Source organism: Sylvia atricapilla, chromosome Z (genome assembly GCF_009819655.1).
Source record: "Sylvia atricapilla isolate bSylAtr1 chromosome Z, bSylAtr1.pri, whole genome shotgun sequence".
In the NCBI taxonomy this organism is placed as follows: Eukaryota; Metazoa; Chordata; class Aves; order Passeriformes; family Sylviidae; genus Sylvia; species Sylvia atricapilla.
In genome coordinates this window covers 54,525,871-54,546,052 of record NC_089174.1, presented here as the reverse complement: position 1 = coordinate 54,546,052, position 20,182 = coordinate 54,525,871, and the positions used below count along the sequence as shown (strand labels likewise).

The 20,182-nt window shown below is 39.1% G+C and overlaps 1 protein-coding gene across 1 annotated transcript in view; it reads right to left on the bottom strand.

Moving 5' to 3' along the window:
* Positions 1-20,182, bottom strand: part of MLLT3 (MLLT3 super elongation complex subunit) — a 130,774-nt gene that overhangs the window by 40,787 nt on the left and 69,805 nt on the right. Inside the window, 2 exon segments of the mRNA XM_066339997.1 lie at positions 6,908-7,027; positions 19,581-19,724. Of these exon segments, the coding sequence (XP_066196094.1) occupies positions 6,908-7,027; positions 19,581-19,724 (264 nt within the window).

Below are 20,182 nucleotides of genomic sequence, written 5' to 3'. Positions count from 1 at the left end.
AGTAGTATTAAAATCCAAAGAATCTTGAGATCTGTCTTCTTTTCAATTTTAAAACCAGACTTTTTACATCTTCCTACAACATGGAAGCTGATATTTTCATAGAAATCATGATACAAATATGTGATACACTTATGACACTTATTTATACATCCCTCTCATATGCTTTCTTAGAATTAGCCTTTCTTAAAGGCAGCCAATCCATTGTTCTTATATCTGCATTCATTTTCTAAGTAAAAAGAGTATCTGTTCTTATTTCCTTAATTTCTGCAGTGACACAAAAAGAAGCCAACAATGACATAAAGAAGACAGCAATAGGAACATAAAATCTCTAAGACAGAAAAAAAGTCAAATCACCAGCAAGTTATATCAAACCTGATGATGAACATGGGATGCTGGTGGGGATGAAAAGTCACTGAATATTCATATCATGTACAGCATAGACCTTAATAAAAATCAGAGTTGTACTTTCAAACCATGTTCTTATTTATCAGAATCTGGCATTTTTAAATGTTTCTTTCCCCCTTAATAAATGTTGCAAGAAGTAAGACCAAATTAAGTAAAATAAAACATTCTTTTCTCAAGTTCATGTTAAAAACTGGGATCATGGGGTTTTGACAGGTAATATATCTGCATACCATAGCTTACATTCGTGTATTCATCAAATATTGACGCAACTCAAGTAAATGTTAGCCTTCGATATGTTGCATAACAAACAGTATGCAAAAAAGTAATACAGGTACACAGGCATGTCAAAATACCTCCAGATGTCACCTTAAGCCAAGTAACACCACATACATATGGTACCTCAGGATATACAGCATTGCTCTTTGAAAGGGGCTAATGTATCTTTCAAAATATGTATTTTAGAAAGCACAATAAAAATCTAAAATTTTATCAGCAAATAAATCTTGTGCTACTGTGACTGTTGTATTCAACTCCTACTTGTATTTTGGCCAACACATCTTATGCTAAGGCCCGAGATGCATTCTGGGAGCACACAGCATATTGTAGGCAGGACAGGTGCCCAGAAAAGCTAAATGGCCATTATGATGCCATGGTCACCTGGAAATTGCTATCTCCTGCAGCCACCATCTTCAGCAGTTTCATCACCATCTTCTAATTCATAAGAATTACATAAACTATGCCTCCAATCTGAAAAGCATAAAATATCACCTTATCAAAAAAAGCCCAACTTTTGAAGGTGATTCCCTCCAGCTGGACAGCTCAGGCTTTCACAGTGTGAAACAGGGTATGCCCACACTGTGACAAAGGAAAAAGGATAAGTATCCTCATGCTCAGCTAGGTAACTTTACTTTTTTATGGATCCCAAGTGTGTAGATGAAGAGTTACAGGTTATGAACTAAGAAACTTTGTGATTTGGGAGGTGAATTCACTTTATAGACTAATCTGGGCAACAGGAATCAATTCTTTGTTATGGTTTTTTATTTCTTAACGAGTTCATGAAATTAAGTTTAAATCACAGAGTACCCTGTCCTGTATATTTGAGAGACACAAATGGACTGTCATAGCCGCTCAATAGGTGACACATTTGCAGATTAAAACACCTCTGTAACTACAGGGCAAAAAATGATGCTGAACTGCATACATTACAGAGTTTGGTTCTGACTTCATACCACAAAATGTAATTCCCAATTTATTTTAATGTGAGATTGAATAAGCAGTAACTTCTGGAAACCATTGCAAACCTCAACTGCTGACTGACATTCATAACCTAAATAAGAAATGAAACACTTGGGAGGGGTGGAGGAAGCTGAGGGGCAGGGGCAATTCATTATATTTTATGAAGTCATTAAATTGGGCACACTGGAATGGATGGCCTTGTCAGTGTACTGTACTCTGGGCTTAGACTACAAATTTAGTACTAGTGATCATAAAAATGTGCATTATTTTTATTTCTAATTAAAAAATGTTATTGACATAATGTGTTCATATTAAGCCAAAGAATTAGATTTAGTCTCCTCAAATATGCCTACTGCTCTCAAGAGGAAAAGAGGCGAAAGCTATCTAAAAGTCCTTCATCAAGCAAATTCAGATTTCTGTTGAATACAAACTTGTTTATTATTGAGTAAAAATACTAGCTGATTCGGTGGAAGGAGAAGAAAAAAAAAAAAACAACAAGAAAGAGAATCACAAGATTTTGAGAGCCTCCAGAAATTCTCTGGGGTAGGAGATGAATTTACCTGCTTCCCACGAAAATTTGAAAAACTTTCCACAGTTCAATTTCCAATTTCACCCAGCCCACCAAACTGTTATGATCAATGACATCAAAAGAATCAGAAGCCGATGGAGAACTACAAAGCTCAGTGGTTTAACAGTGAAGGCTAATCAGGGGAGCATAAAACTTAAAACATAAAATTTACGTTTTTTTCTGGTCACACACAGGAATAAAAGCTTTTCTTTCTTTGCTTATATAATAAACCTTGTTTTGCTACAGCTGATACTACAGTTCATTGCAGAAGACATAATCGACCTTCCCAAAAACCTAACCAAGCTGCTTCTCTATTCTGTGCATGTAATATTTATATAATACAAACAGGCATAGCAGCAGCACTGATTTAAATCAACATAAGTATCTGTACCCTGCCTGCAACTACAATTACATTCTGAAAAAATGCATAAAGTGAAAGTTTTCATAGATTTCTGCCTGGCATACTTCCAAGATTAAAGCTTTGTTTTTGAATCAAAATATTGCCCCTCTTTAGGATAATAATACCATCTCCATTAAATAAAATAATAAAAAATCCCCACTTTGGAAATACAAACATCTCTATTTAATATGTAATTCAGAAGAGAATGTGACAGAAAGCAAACTGATGTTGTCTTTTACTTCATACTGTATTGTATTTTACATAAGTGAATGCTAAACCAAGAATAACATTTTGTTGCACTAGTTTTATTGATGTTACTTAAATTCTTATCTACCCATAAAGTTTATATGGTACCTTGCAGTGGCAAACAGATAAGCATATTGTTCTGGTTTTTCCACACTCAAAGTTTAAAACTGACCTCAGAGTTAACTGTGGCATTCACAGACAAAACAACCCAAAACTTAGGCCAAGCACATCAAAGGCCTATTGCTGCACCAGAAAAGTCCCAAAGTCACCCAGTACAGACATCTGGTAGACACTTTTGGGACAAGCAACTTACGCCCAAGAACTATGAAGACTTTCCTGCAACTCTTATTCTAGAGGCATATTTAAATGAAATCTGGACAGTGAAGTTGTTCCATCACTGGGGTCACTTTCCTCCAAAGGACAAAACCAAATATCTATTTGTACACTGGCTGCAACTTTCCTACATTCCAACCAGAACAAAAACACTAAAGACCAAAATTCAAGGCTTTTCAGCTCCAAGAACTTGTAACAAACCCCCAAAACATTACTGTTACACTAAACCCAAGGTTATCCTGTGTTTCCATTTCTCAAGAATAGCTTGTTTCTCAGCAAGGTAGATATTTACAAGTCTTCATGAGATAAAAGAACAACTGGTTCTAAGTGTGTGTTCCAAGTCGGATAGGGTGAAGTGATGCCTTCTGGGGTGTGGTACCTTGACACAGGGGAAGTGATTTTTTCAGGAAGTTATAGTTAAACCAGTCAGTGACTGGTTTTGAAATTGATAGCTACTATAGCCAATAGAGGAATTACACATCTCTGTAAATACACAGGGTTAGATATCAGAGGATCCCGGGAAATTGCCCTTTTCCTTCCTGCCCTGGAAGAGGTAACAAGGCTGCTTTGGCAGGCAGCGCCCTCTCCGTGCCTGGCGGGGCCTGCCGCTCCTCCCCCGCCCTGGCCTGGGCGGGCCCCTCTGCTGCCAGCGGGGGCAGAACGGGAGGCTACAGCTTCACATCTGGCTAACTTTAAAGCCTACCCCCTCCTGCCTCCGGGCTGAGAGAGACGTCCCCCAGGAGCCAGGGAGCAGCTCTGAGCCAGGCCCACCCTATGAGACTGAGGGGTGGAGGGGGTGAAGGCATCCCCGAGCCTGGCTGCTGAGATCTTGGCTGCAGCTCCTGAGCCTCCCCCATCAGCAGGGCTTTGAGTTTCCACAGCCATGCAATCAGAGCAGCCACCAAGCAGAGATCATGTAACCACCACAGGCCCTGGGCAAGATATTATCTCTTTCTTTGCACAAATGAAGCTTCCAAAGCCCTAATCCTTCTCTGAGTGAGAGGAAAGGGACAGAATGAACACAGAGAAGACACGGCATGAGGCAGAAGCCAGTGAAGAGAGAGTGAAAACACTAATTGGGAGAAGGGATTAGAGGAGTTGTCATTTTATGCTGGACTTCTCTTATGAGCTATGGCAATGAACTGTAATATATTGTATTCCCTTTAAACATGAGAAAAAGATGCATTTTGGGGAGATGATTATTCAGATCTGTGGATTTGAGCAGAGGTATCTGTGATGGACTGAGTGAATACTGAATTAGTAGCTCTGATCCCATTAGATGTTTGAACAGAAAGAGATGGGATAAGAAGACCTCTGCACCAGTGAAGAAGTGAGGACATCTCTGCTCCCTGAGATGATTAATCCTTTACCTTTGGAGTTGTTTATCTTTAAAAATGACATCCCAGAATGCATGAGTCCATGACCCGTATGCAGCTTGGGAAATTACTAATGGGAGGGGCTTCACAGTCTGCAGAGAGTTTTTTCTGGGCGGGTGCAGATTTGTGACATGGGAGCCACCAGAGGACTGTTTCTTGTGGCAATGTTGCCATGGAGGTTCTAGGAGAGACTCCTCTGCCAAATCAATGATGAAAGCTTATTTTTAAATGGTGACACTGACTGAAAATCACAGGTTTTGTCACTCTGTGTTGTTTGTGGGAAAGTTTGTGGGGGAGAAAGAGTGTTTTCAAAGTTCATTTTGATTGTCATTTTCTTCTTTTAGTGTGTGTTAATCTATCTTTGTACCCTTTAAGTTTGAGCCAGCTTTGCTTTTTTTTTTTTTTTTTTTTCTCCTGATCTTATCTCACAGCAGAAAAGACAATCAAACCACTACACTAAATCTGGCAAACAAGAATTCAGTGAATGTGAAACTATTATATAGGGGAGAGAAAAAATCAAATATCCACATGGACTGACAAAAACCAGTGTATTGATAAAACACTTCCCCCTCTATTAAAAATTCTAGGGATGGAATCCTGAGATGTGATGCATGTCTAACCTCCTGATGTTAGAATCACACAGCTGCACGATATGAGCCAAAATCTCTGCAGATGTTTGAGCTGCTTCAGCAAAAAGTGAAAGATTTCAAGCACTACTTTATATGGATGAGTGTAGCAAACACACACTTCACCCTGCTTCACTCCATCACACTCCACACTTGCCAATTTTCCACATCAGACAGAGGTTCACTGTCTGAATACAGTTTGGAAAATGACTGCCCATGTTTACACTTGCTTACAAAAAACCAATATTCAAGACTTACCATCGTGTACAGTTGTTAGGCAGAGAATTAGTACAGGACTCCATAAGTATCATGTCAGTACCTCTTTGAACTCCTTCTAGAGGTGTTTGGGTTGCTTATTAACCCAAGACTCAGCACGCCTGCTTTGGCATGGGTAAATCAACATCACAGCCAGTTCTTTAGAAGCAACTGGAAAATGAACTCTAGAGAGCTACATACCAACACCACGAGAACCCCTGTTAGAGGTAGTCAAGTGTCAGAGTAACTCTTTTTTGGAATCCAATCAGATGGGGATACATCCCAGTCTAACCAGCAGCACCTTGCTTCATCACCTGCTGTAGCCAGCTGCTTTCCTTTGAGGCATTGAGCACACATTTTAGCACGCCAAAGTAAGCATCTTCAGTTTAATCCTCAGATTATACCTCAGCTTCTCATTAGGAAAATAAGCACACTTCCATATATTCTTTAATGTTGCAAGACCACCTGCATTAGTGACTGTGAGGCACTGACGTACAATGCACACCAGGCAGAGACATGTCAAAGAACATTTTTTGCCTGTCCTTGCTTATTATGTATAGCTACTATCTTTTCTTAGGCATCCCCTTAGTTCATTACCTGACAATTCTTGCAAGATACAATATTTGGCACAAATAGTGAACATGGAAGTTATTAATAAAAATGGGTATTGCCCCTTGAAGTACATGCAATGCAAGATAAGTAACATACTTCAAATCCACTAGATACTACAAAAAAAAGTAAAAGACCAAGCAACTAAACAGAATGGAGAAAAGGCTTGCATTGCATTTCTTATGTGAATAAATACTAACATGCTCCTTATTTTCCCATACCATTAGTTCATTTTGTCAATAAATTACCTGCTATTTCAGAAAGGTCCATCTGTATTACTCAACAAGCTCCTTGGACTATATCTTTTTACTACATTTTAAGTTGGGGATTAAAAATTTGATGTCCTAGAGACCAATGACACATTGTTTTCTTTGAAGCATCTAGGAAAAAATTAACCTCTTGAATTTAAGCAAAATTAAAAATCCTAAACAACACAGCTTAAAGTTTCACTCTACACAATTATCCCTAAAAATGCTTCATAAATGAAATTATTGTTATAGTATTATCTCATATTCTTTACACTTCCATAGGTCACACTTCCATCACTGCAATCCTCTCATACTACAAGATACTACTACAATTCCTTCTGGAACAGAGGGAAGTAACTTACAAGTATGAAAACCAGAGAACATCCACCAGCATCTGTTCTCACAGCCATCCTTACATACTGCAGTATTTCGCATGGCAAACAGTAGGTACAAAGCAAAGAAATGTCAAGACCTGCAATCATTTGTACAATTTGCTATCAATTAAAAAAAAAATTGCACAGAACACCTAGAATTTTTAAAAAATTAATTTAATTACCAGGAAAAGCACTTCTGGCTCAACTATCTTCCAGTAAAATAAGTCTCACCTTTAGCCCATGAGATGATTTCTTCTTCACTTCAGAAAAAGACAGAGAGTTACTCGGAAGGCTGGGGAGATGAAGGCTCTGCCCTGAAGAAAATGACGTACCATCTGACATTACCATCATCTGTCATAAGAGAGAAAGCATATCAGTAAAACATTACCAACATGAACAGAGTCTCACCTACCTAACAAATCACACTGGTAGGAGAATAAAAGTCCAACAAATAATATCCATGTTTCTTCTCAAGAGGAGATAGTTTAATGAAATCACACTGAAAACTAATTAATTTTCCCCAAGAAGAGTCTGTTTTTCCATGATAGTAAGTGGTAAGCAATCTCCCTGCTTGTATCCTGACCCATAAGCCTTCCCAACCTCCCTCTCTTTCCTTCCCTGAGAGGCAGAGGAGGCAGAGTGAGTGACCAAGCATATTAGCCAAGGTTAACCCACCACAAAGAAACACTGTAGAAACAGCCTGAGGTTTTAAAGTAAAAGCAGTATGTCTTTACTTTCAGCTTCTAACTCCAGGCTTCTGTGCTGTCTAGAGTACAGTAAACTGGGTGGATGGTAAGCAGCCAGACAGTTGGCTGTTAAGAAGGTCTAGCTCCCTTTCTTGGTTTTGAAGACTTAAAGTACAAACAGATCATTTCCAGAAACCACACATAAATCAGCTATTAACTGAGCAGTTATCTGACATGTAAAGATTATTCCTTCCATCTGTAGGAAACCCAGCTAAGATCTTGTCTTCTGCTCCACTGCTGCTGTGCGTGGATTTTATTATTCCTATCACAGCCATTCACTTATCTATTGCTTCAAAGCTCCAAATGCCAGAGACATCTTACCTGTCTGACAAGCCCTGCAAAGCTGGAAAGATGATGCAGAGCTCTGCACCTTCAAGAAAACATGTCTCTCTTCCCACAGGTTCCCATGCACAAAGCAACACTGGTTTTGTGGATTTCCTATGTGGTAACCCTTGCCTCTTCAGATGACCAAAACATCCTCTGACTCAGGGGACAGGAATGAGCTAACCCATCACATGCCTCATACACATTACATTAAAAATACAGGGAAATCAAGAATGTAGAAATGTATATTCCAATGCTACATCTCAAGTCAGGATGATATTTTATCGACTTACAGCTTCCTGAAGACAGGATTTCAGTTTAAAAAATAATTTTTAAATTTAAAAAAAATATTTAAACACCACTCCAAATGAATCTTGTTGCAGACCACTTTGCACAAAAGATACATAGTAGCTTGGGGAATATTAAGAGACATGTCTAGGTAATAAAAATTATTTCTTATCAGCCTGTTTTCAACAGTGTAGCTATATGCCAAATGCAGAGGAAGAAGGCAATTAAGCTGTTCTAAACCAGAGCCAAAAGCCAAAACCCAAAACTCTGAAAAATCATCTGTCCAAAAGCAACAATATTTTTCCTGCAATCCTGGCACTGTTGATCATAATTAGCTATTGTCAATCACAATAAGTGATCCTTTAGTAGGAGAAATACTTTTTAATCTCAATTTACCAAGGTCTCTTGTTGCATTAAACTCAGCTGACTACAAGAAAAGGCACCAGCTAACAAAGAACAATCAGCCAGAAGGAAAATCTATAGCCACATGTGCATACCATAAACCTGGGCAACAGGTAGAGAAAATGCATGTATTTAGCATTATTTTCCTCTCACAGAGGATGTCGAATGGGTGTTAAATAGTATTGTTCTTTAAGTCAAACTCTGCACTATTTTTTAAGCCACAAATTTAATAGAACATATCATTTGCATGAAATCAAGGTCATTCAGAAAAAGTAAAGTAACCCATTAATTACAGAGTTTAGGCAGACATTGTATTGCCCAAAGAAGTATCAATCATACATTCATATGACAAAAAGATGCATATCCATGTGGAAGAAACATTTATTCAGGAGGATCAGAGTTTGCCCTATCCTGAAATTAAAACGAAAGAAACACAAACTTTGCCAAAAATTCTTTCTCCTAGTGTTGGAAGCTGCCATTTTCTCCCTGAAGCACAGAAGTTCTGATTCAATAAAATACACTCACTGAGGATTAACGACTGCAAAATTTTTCTTTTTAAAATTCAGAAACATTTTAGCTTGGAAATATTAATATATTTATGATTGTACACAGCCATTCTTAGAAAGCTGACATTTTTTTAAAAGTGTATGGACTTTTAAGATATCTCAGTTTCTAGCAAGTATTTGGACCATTAACAGTCTCCATATTACAGACTGTTTCAAAAAGGATGACAATCTACAAAGGATTTAGAGGGATGGGATGAACAGCATTAATAGTATGTGAGGTCTGATTTTGCAAATACAGTTACACACAGCAGAAAGTAAATCCTGGACTGGTTTTAGAAAACAAAACCTAGAAATACAAAACCATGAACCCTAAAACTTTCAGTGTACTGAATCCTGCAGCCTGTTACTTCATCATAAACCGCATAAAAATGGCAACTGTAAATTCAAAATTTTAATATCATTAACAATGCATGCAGTTAACACAGACTACAGACTAGTAGAAGTCAAGAAGATGACAAGAATCCAGAAAATCTCATGCAAAATTAACTCTTTGGCCCCTGTGATAAAAAACACACACTTCTCTTCCAAATAGATCTCTGACAGAAGAAATATATGCTCCTCATTTAAGTCCATTATAGCAAAATATGAAAAAAGAAAGAAAGAAAGAAAAATAAATTACTTATTACTTCAATTTCTTCAACCTCTCAGAGAAAGAAGTTGATATTAGCACTAAGTAACATCCAATATATTTGTTTTCTTTGTCAAGATTATATATGTAGAAAGCCCCTATATTACCAACACTTTTTTGAATTAATACGCATTTCTATTTTGGCTAAATTTGGGAAAGTGACAACCATGCATCCAGTTTAAGTTTACTGGAAGACCTCAGCTGACAAAATTACAGCAATTTCTGCAGTGGGTAGCTGCCCTTTGTCCCTGCATTAGTCAAACACAGATGTACACAGGCTGGCAGATGTACTTCCACCAGCTTTCAGAGTAAGTCCCTATTTTCACATTGGTTCTACAGACCGGCAACAAACACTGCTTGACTGTAAGCATGTCTATGTATGTGCCTCTATTAAACAAAGGCTACACCAAAGATGGAAAAGGTGGGAATGAGCATATCACAGCAGGACACTACTACTGCAGCAAGAATGCAAGCTCACTTATAGCATAGCAATAACTCTCCAGCACAGCCTATATACACTTTTTCTTACTTTTTTCCTCCTTGCTGCATTGCAAGTTTCCTGCTGTCTTACACCTGCCTACAGACACAGCTCAGGAAAGGGGGGGATGTGGCTGCAGCCCATGCTTGAGCCAGGCCAAGGACACTTGCAACTGGTACTTGTCTGCACCCACAATGAATTACTTCAGTGACAAAATCCAGGAAGACAATTAATTCTTCTACTCAGTCTCTTCTAAAGTCAACAGGTAAGTGGGATCAGCCAGACTGGTAAAATAAGGCATTGACTGATGTCAGTGAAGCAAGGTGAGATTACAGCAGTCTTTAAACAAGTCAGTTTAAACAGCCATATAACCACACTCTGAATTCACCAATATGCAAAAAATGAAGTTACAGTTACAGTTTTGCTGTTCCCTCAAAGATTTTGCTTGACCATATTTGACAGAGCAGAGATCTAGCTGGTCTCAAAGTTCATCTTTCATGGGGCAAATGGTGACAGTAATACCATGTGTAAAAGTTGGGCATTAGTTGGGCTTGTTCACAAAGTTGTTTTTAAAAAGTGTGGATTAGTATACCTGGTATTGGATAAGCACTAGAAAGACATCCAAGGGAGAACAGTTAGTTTCATGGTTTAATACTAGGGTACAAATAATACAGGAACAGCAGAACAGGGAATAGGCTGCATGGAGAAACATGTCAAGAGAGGTGATTGTACCACTCCACTCTGCACTGGTGTGGCCTCACCTTGAGTCCTGCATGCAGATGTGGCACCTCAGCACAAGAAGGACATCATCAGACTACTGGAGTGTGTACAGAGGAGGGCAATCCGTGGGGTGAAAAGCAGCTGACATCAGTTGATTTGTTCAGTTTAGAGAACAGAAGGTTGAGGGATGACTCCCCTGCAGCCCACAACTTCCTCGAGGGGGAGTTGGTGATCCCCCTCACATAATCTAGCTGCTCTGCTGGTGGTGTATCTTGCCTCTAGCTCACCAAAAACTCACTTCACTAGCCTTCAGCTGTTGAGCTTGTATTTAAAACATTTGTCTAGCAGTTGCTTTAAATGAAAAACAACTTTGCAAGGGCAAAGGAAAACCTACTTTTGCCTCAAAAACAGAGAAGATCCACTGATATTCACACCTTTTGGTAGGAAAAATCAGCCTGAAGTGACCAGTCTCCACAATATCTGAGCTACTGGCATCTTAGAACCATAGAATGGTTTGGGTCGGAAGGGACAACTTCTTTGCTACAACATTTGATTACAGTAAGTATTGTGATTTTTGTAGTATTACTATTGTTACCTTACCTTTTTAAGTGCCTGCAGAATGCGTTGATAAAGATGATCACTGACAAATGAAACACCTCTCTACTAGCGCAAAAAGAAAACAGGGGAAGTGTGGAGAGTTTCTCACAGGAATGGCTGCGTAGCAAAGGCCACGATAAAGTGCAGCTAGCAGCTAGGTGACTGGTGGCAAGTATACATTACCCGTGAGAACGGATGTTAGTTAACAACAGGGATGTTGAAAATACATCGTATGCAGAAAGATACATAAAGCAAAGAAATTTGCAACAGCAAGGCCAAACACAAAAGCTATATGCGTCATAGAAAGCAACCAATGATGAGCTGTAGTTTTGCAATATGCATGAGCTAATTATTGTCTGTATAAAAATGATAACTTTGGAAGCAATAAACTGATAGTTGTTGATCATGATAGCATGAGACTCGTCTCCCGCGGCCTCATTTCCAACAGGACATTAAAAATCATCTTGTTCCAATCTCCCTGCTGTGGGCAGGGACACGTCTCACTACATCAGGTTGCTCAAACTGCCATCCAAACTCCAAGGAATGGGGCATCCACAACTTCCCTGGGCAACTTGTTCCAGCGCCTCCCCACCCCCATAGTAATTGATTTCCTCCTAATATCTAAACTTACTCTGTTTCAGTTTGAAGTCATTTTCCCTTATCCTAACAATACCTGCCCTTATACAAAGTTTCTCTCAGGGTATTTCCAAAGATATCCCAATCTGCTACTCAAGACCACTGAATGCTAGGGAAAGAAAAACTGTTATGCATTTATAATTTAAGTAGTTCCATGCCCTATCAAAAAAAGGAATAGATCAGGGAACAGCTCTGAACTACCAGTTACCATAATATAATCAGGAACCCTCCTCCACTATTTCTCTTCCAGCAATTTGGGGAAAATTATGAAACTGCAATACCTTGAGAATTTTAATAGCTAACAATTGATTCTAAAGTATCTTTACACAAAAGAAAAAATTGGCATTTCAAAGACAACATTTATCTACCAATACATGCTTGACAACTTGGAGCACCTGTATACCCAATAAGAACAACTCACTTTCAAAACAAAACCTTGCTTTTCATGTCCTTATAACATGAGGAATGTGAAACAATCTTAAAATGTTCCATGAAAAGCCAGTCTTTTACTGACCATTTCTACAAATGCATGCAACTGCAAGGTGCTGCACCTGGGCTAGGGAAACATCTAGTACCAATCTAGATTGTGGGATGAACAGATGGAGAGCAGCCCTGCTGAGACGGACCTGAGGGTGCTGGGGGAAGAAAGGCTGGACACGACCCAGCCATGGGCACTCACAGCCCAGAAAGCCAAACATGTTCTGGGCTGTATCCAAAGCACCATGGACAGCAGGGCCAGGGAGGGGATTCTGCCCCTCTGCTCTGCTCTGGTGAGACCCCACCTGCAGTGCTGCATCCAGCTCTGGGGTCCCAGCACAGGAAGGACATGGACCTGCTGGAGAGAGTCCAGAGGAGGGACCTGGTTAGAGGAATAGAGCATCATTCCTATGAGGACAGGCTGAAAGAGTTGGGGCTGTTCAGCCTGGAGAAGACAAGCTCTGGGGAGAGTTTATACCAGCCTTTCAGTACCTAAAGGTGGGCTACATGAGAACTGGAGGATTACTTACTAGCAGGGCTTGTTGCAACAGGACAAGGGTTAGTAGTTTGAAACTGAAATAGGTTAAGTTTACACTAGCTTTTTACAATGAGGGTGGTGAACCACTGGAACACATTGCACTGAGAGGTGGTAGATGCCCCATCCCGGAGGACACACTGAAGGTCAGTTGAATGAGGCTCTGAGCAGCATGATCTAGTTGGAGATGTCCCTGCCCACTAGACAACCTGTAAAGGTTCCTTCCAACCCAAACTATTCTATGATTGTGCCAGCATGATGCATAGGAGTCACACATCTACCATTCCACATATATATTTACACAATCAGGAACTGTATGAGCTGTCACAGGTCCACACCAACACAATTTCCTTATTAATCCACATTAGAGCTCCTGCAGGTGAATAAGCCACTACCAAAAATCTGCTGTCTCCTAGCTTTTCATTTTCCTGAATGAAAGGAGGCCATCAATAAAGCTGCAATAATCAGACCCACACCAAGCTACCTGTTGCAGTTTCATTTACTGAGCTGCTTATCAAAGAACACTCTTGTACAGCATATTTATAACAGGCAGTGACCTTTACCCCAATGTGCTGCAGAAAAAACCCAACAGCACTTTCAGTAAAAGCTACAAGAGATCTATCAGGGTTCTGGGGAAAATGAACCATTACTACAACATTTCACCAGCATTCATCATGCATCAGTAACAGACAAGTGGACCTCTCGTGTAGCTCTGGGTTACTACATCCTGTGTCATTTTACAGTGATGATCAGGTTCCTACACATCATTCCTTTCAGCATTAAAGAGTATATCTGTAATATGGGGAGGAAAGTAGTAATGGTTTTAAATGACCACAGCAACACTAATAGCTAAAGTCACGATGATGAAAAATCAGAATGGACCCAAGTATGAACTACTTAAGGCTCATAGGGTAGATGGACCTGTATTTCAAAATTCCAGAGAATAACACACTGCTAAGAAAAACCTAGCAGTAATACAAGTCCCATTAAGGCTGAAGTTCCAAAATACAAATCATCAGCTAAAAAATACAGTCATCCTGAACAACTATTATTTATACTTAAACCAATATTAAAAAACTAAGTTATTTTCTTGAAACTAAAGTAATATGTACTTCAAGAAAATACAATTACTTAAATATGAAAAGCACAAGATTAAAGATAATCCCTTCCCTAGAGCAGCATTATAGCTAAGGTTGATTATGGGCAGAAGCCAACTATTCCAACTGACACAGAGAAATTTGCCAGGAAATAGGGAGGATGGAGAAAAGAGGGAAATCCCCACAATTTCATCTTCATTACATGGATTATGAACATAGGTTTCAAAACTGGCACTATGCAGACATCTCCACCGACTGAAAAGACATTTCTCAACTGTTAAACAATAAAACCACAAAGATATGAGAAAACCCTCAAACAACAGAAGGCAGCGAGTTCTGGCAAAACCTGCATTTTCACCTTGATAAGTTTCTCTAAAAATTGCATGCCTCTCAGAATACTTCTTTGTCTCTCTGACTCATTAACAGATTAATTGTCTTTAAGAAAAGAGATGTTTTGTTACAGAAGCAGTGTTCTTGCATGTCCTAATGAATTTTACAGAAAGCAATAATAAAGGACTCATCTGTCATTAAATGGAATCATTACTACTCTAAGAGTGACCTACTTCTTGCATCCTCTAAACATGAAACCTCAAACCGTTAACAGCCCTTTGCCTTTGTAATAAAGCAGTGAATTTTATGATTTTTGCCCAGTGTTAACTGCTGAGGGGCAGAGAAAAGGCTTTCTTTTTAGGAAAGACAAGTCAACTATCAAATTTTGTCTATATATTCCTGAATCAAACAACTAATTTTGAGTCTCCTGCCAAAAAGGTGGAAATGTTTAATTTCCAATTAAACTTGCAAAACAACACAAACATTTTTATTTACGTATTTGCAGCTACGAGAGAGAGGGCAGTATCAAACGGCAATCTTAATGTATTCTGAAAATATTTTCATTACTTTTCCCTGCAAGAATTGAAATAAAGTTATTTTTAACCTCATATTCAAACAAGTGATGCCTGAGCAATTTTTTTTTTTTGGTGGCAAAATTTAATTCAAAAATGTAAGGCAGTTCTCATTCAGCGTCTTCAAAATTAATTTATTTTTACCAGATCACTAAACAGACTACGTGTAATTTTCAATTTTTCTTTGCAACTGAAAAACATGCAAACCAAAAAAGCAACAGAACCCAACTGATAATAAAAAATACATAAACGGAATCAGACCCTATTTGTAAGTGTTTTCCATGAGATTCAACTTGCAAAATCTACTTAAAATTTGAAGGTTTTTCTTAATCACTATAATTTCCCAGTGTCAGTTTTCTTCTAAAATCCATATGCAGCAATCACAGAGCCACCTCTTTTTCCTCAGGGTCTCTCATATTTTAAGGCTGAAACTGATCACAAAAGGTAACTGAAAAATCTAGGAAGGAATGACCACACAAGGGTCAACACTTATTGGTGTTTACATGACCAGAACTTTAGTCCTACTGTACCTACTCCGGCATAATTCCATACTGTGCCTAGAGGATGAGTTGTGTAGAAGACTAAATGTATACAGTTCTTCCACTTCCAGCAGCTTAATGACTTGCTTGATAAGACACAGATCAGCTAAAAGTCATAGCCTGTATCCAGGGTATCCTTGGGGATTTCAAGCAACAGGTTGCTAATTCACATAGGTATACATGTATACCTGGTAGCTATAGATGATGAGGTACTACACTGAGTAAATGGTACAAAAAATTCGCAGTGGCATAATTTCCAGAGCAAACCTTTTTAAGAGGCATGTCATTCAGAACATATATACAGAATGGTACAGAACATAAACAATGTATGGTTTGGTTGAATTTGTCCAGCGTACTCTTGAAAATGTTTTATTTGTTCTCCAAACATTTCTTTTTCTAATTACAAGAATAAGCCAACTGAAAATAGGTGAATGGTAGAGATGGATTTGAGTATAACTAATTCAAGGGGCTGCGGGAAGTTCAGTGTAGGAAATATATTTCTGAAGGTGGAAAACTCCACCAATTGGATATAGCCTACGACAGAACCAAAGGTTTCTTTTTACGTTCCTAATTAGAGAATCTCTGAAGCCAAACCAAATCCTTCTTCTAAGGCCTGAAAATGTAACTGCCTCTTGGAAATCAGCAAGTTGGTGAACTCTCAGAAATGAAGACTGACTGTACCATCTGTGCTTCAATTCTGGTGATATCAAATAAAATGTTAAGATACAAATATTTCACAGAGCTAATCTACATGATTGGTAGGACATGATTAACGTCCTGTTTGCCTAAATAAAGTGACCACAGTGGCACTGCAAAGCTGTACTACAGTTGAGTTCTGACTATTTAATCACTTTTCCCAATGTTACTCTCTCAGTGAGCTACAGGATAGCCAGTCTGACCTTACTGGACCCCAAGGATGAAGAAGGGTAAAAAAACTTTCTTCGCCTGAAAGAGAGGAAAACAGTGGCTGTAGTAAATAACCTTGACTAGTTCATGTTTGGGAGGCCACAAGATCTATGTGTGATGGAAAGGGGGAGTTAGGAGTATCTAAGAGCTAATTCAAGGAATCTACAGCACAAGACAGACACAGAGGCAAGACTATTCTGAATATGGCAGCATGCAAGTACTAGATGAGCCTACACTTCTCCCTCTAGAAGAACATACTATTCATAATATGCATATGTTTATTCAAATAAGAAATAATCATGTTTTGTAGTTCACATCAGTCAGCCCATGTAAAAACAGAGGAAAATTAAACAGATTTGGGTTTCAAGGTACATAGAAATCAAGCAATTTAGACTCCTGTTTAAAAGTATGTAAGAAAAAGCCCACCATATTAAAGGACTTGACTCAATTCTACCACTCAGTGTTTTACATTAATATCTCATTTTTTTTGAACATGAGCTTCACTTTGCCTGACTCCTTGCCTATCAAAATATAGCAACCTGTTACTGCTATTTTTTCTTGTATATACACTAAAAGTTTTAATTGTTTTGACTTATTAAGTGCTAAATCCATTTCAAACTTTATCCTGTAAATGCTTTTCTCAGCCTAAAGCATGGAATTTACAAATGAGTTAATGGTCTGTGTAGAACAGACTGAATTCACACACTTGGAAGGAAAAGTCAGCTTTTCAGAGCCTCTACAGGATTCAAAAAAATCCTGTTTCCAGCATTTCATAAAGTGTAACAGGCTTTTCAACACCAGGAGATGTAAGCCCTTCAGAGAAACTTCTAGAGACAAGACAGATGGAATATTATTACACTATTTCTGCCAAGCTGATCAGAAAAACTCCCAGGTCAGGAAGTCCACAGAAGGATGCAGAAGACTGGTAACTTCATAAGAAGGTATTAATTTCTTGGAAAGAACTTGGGGAAATGGAGAAAAAGAAAAAGCTATGCAGTCTGAGGCATTCAGAAGACAAAAGGCAACGAAGCAATGCATTTTAAGAAGGATCATACTGGTCATTCCCTATATTCAGGGAAAGAATTTGATCAAAACATGACACATTTTGTTGTTCACACTTAGGCAACATTCTTGCTTTTGTTAATTCAAGAAAACTAAAATTAAACGGCACAGAAAACTAGCAGTAAAAAGGAAGCTTCCTATTTTAATATTTTTAACCACTGCTCTTCAACTCCAAATTCTCTGCTGGCATTACTGAAATTTATTAAACTTGTGGTTAAAACTTACCAATCTTATCCAGTCTATTGTTAACAAATATTAAAGCAATGGCTCACAAAGTTTTCCAGAATACAATCTTGATGTTTTATTTGCAAACACAGTAAAAAGCCTCTTCCACCTTACAAATGCAAACACAAAACACTGCTCTACTTCAATGTAACTACAGTTGTAACAGTTCTCTCCTTCAGGAGGGCAACAGGGTCTTTCACACTATACATGCTCCTTAGTTTTTGCTTTGTTTTCAAAGATTCTCTTCAGCAGACTGAAGACTCTCACACTAGCTCCCTCTTATCTCCAGCCCAGAACCTACTATTGTCTAAAGGTACCCACTTTTGTTATGGCTGTTTCAAAATAAAGATAGGCACTGGCATTAACACTTAAAATTTCACAGCATGAAGGCTTTCTTAACAACACTATCAGTGACTTGGTAAAGGAGGCAAAATACACTCACAAGGTCTGCAAATAACCATCAACTGGGAAGTGAGGCATCTGACACTTCAGAGCAAACAGTGCTTGCAGGAGGGACCCAGGCAGTCTGGAAAATGGGTTAACAGCAGCCTCCTGAAATAAAATGAGGACAAATACCAAGAACTGTCCCAGCAAGGCACAGCCCTGCAGCCAGGAGGCTAGGGCTGTAAAAGAGCTCTGGAGCACGGCCTGGGCACGGGAGGGCTGTGAGCTGAGTCAGGGCCCAGGCAGCAACATAGTGCCTAGGAGCAACATTGTGCCTGGGCAGCAATAATCGCCACCAATGGCCCAATTCTTGTGAGGTGGTCACAGCCCTGGAGCTAGGGGAGGGTCAGAACTGTATCCTCTGCTTGGTTTTTGTCAGACCCTTTCTACACACCGCCCACAGTTTGGATCTCTAACACAAACACCCACAAAATGGCGGGAGATGAGAGGAGGTAGCTGAGACCGTGGGGCTGGAGACTGCGCAGCAAGAAGAAGCCACAGGCCTAGAGCTGGCTCAGGTCAAAAGAGAGATAGCTTCAGGGGCGTCCAAGAGCTCCTCCATTTCCTCCCATCAGCATGGCATTGATCAGAGGGAATAGACAAGACAGAGGCTCTTCACAGTGGTGTCTGGAAGGAGGCAAGAGGTAGCAGCCCAACCTGACACTTGAGAGGCTCAGGCCCATGAAGATGGCCCAGCAGTGGAGCTGACCCCAGGGAGAGTTTCACATCCCAGCAAAGAGGGGTCAAGTCCTGAGCAGACCTCTTGGCTGAACTTCTAATAGTCTCTGACAGAATGAATTATGCTGTCATTGTGTGAAACACAGCAGAATAGTTTCCACTAACAAAGCGTAAACCCAAAGGTCTGGCCTTTTGGGCCATCTCACCCCTCCAAATGGGCAAGCTTCCTTTTGGCTTTTTCATAGCACTTAATTCTGGCAACACATAAAGACGTCGGTACATTTTTCTGAGTCAGACTGTGCAATATATTCCATAGATTTAAGAAGGTTTGTTTATAGTTAGAGTTTTGACTTGTTCTACCTTATAACTACTGAATTTATTCTGCTTAATATAGAACCATTTCTCTATCAATGAAAGACATTTTATTTTCTTATTATTTCCATCACAGTATCATGTATTTAAGGAATGCACATGCTTATTTGTTCACTCATTCCACTTACAGACGCATACCAAGCTCCTGTATGAAGTTAATCACAAAACCACTTCACTTTAGTTTCACTGTTAGGTCAATCTTTGCCATTATTCTAATCATGCACCAGCAACAAGCAGCAACATCTTTATTGTGACGGCTTTTGACATGGGTGCAGGACTCACCCCTCCTGCCTTTAGCAGCTTTCTTCTGAATTCCTCTGTCGGGTTGTTGAATGTGAGCTTTTCACAGCGGAGGTGATTTACAGGTGGGTGGCCTTCAAGGTGCAGGAATAAGTCATAGTCAAATCGAACTTTCTTAGGTTCTTCCTGAGGGTTGAAAATAACCAGATAGAAACATCTAGCACCAAAACTAACTAAGTTGAAAACAAAGGCTACATAAGGACTTTCTATTAAAATGACATAATTTTAAACCATTTTCTGTGTTCTCAGACACACACAGAATTTACCAAGCATCAGCTGAGCTATGGTGTATCAGAGAATCAGAGAAGCTCCTATCAGCCCATGATAACATAAGGTAAAATACATGAATTTAATTAAATCCTGACAAGGCTTACTTGACACTGTTAAGTCATGTTTGGTCCAGGCTACAGATAGGCACACAAGCAAGTATCATCATTCAGCTGACACAAGATTACTCAGTCAAAAACACAATCACATTTCTGAGCTGTATAGAGTACTGGTACTGAATACCAGTGTAGTAAATTTTGAACACAAATTTCTCCACTGCAGCCAAACAATTATTTTCTTCACAAGTTATAGAAAGG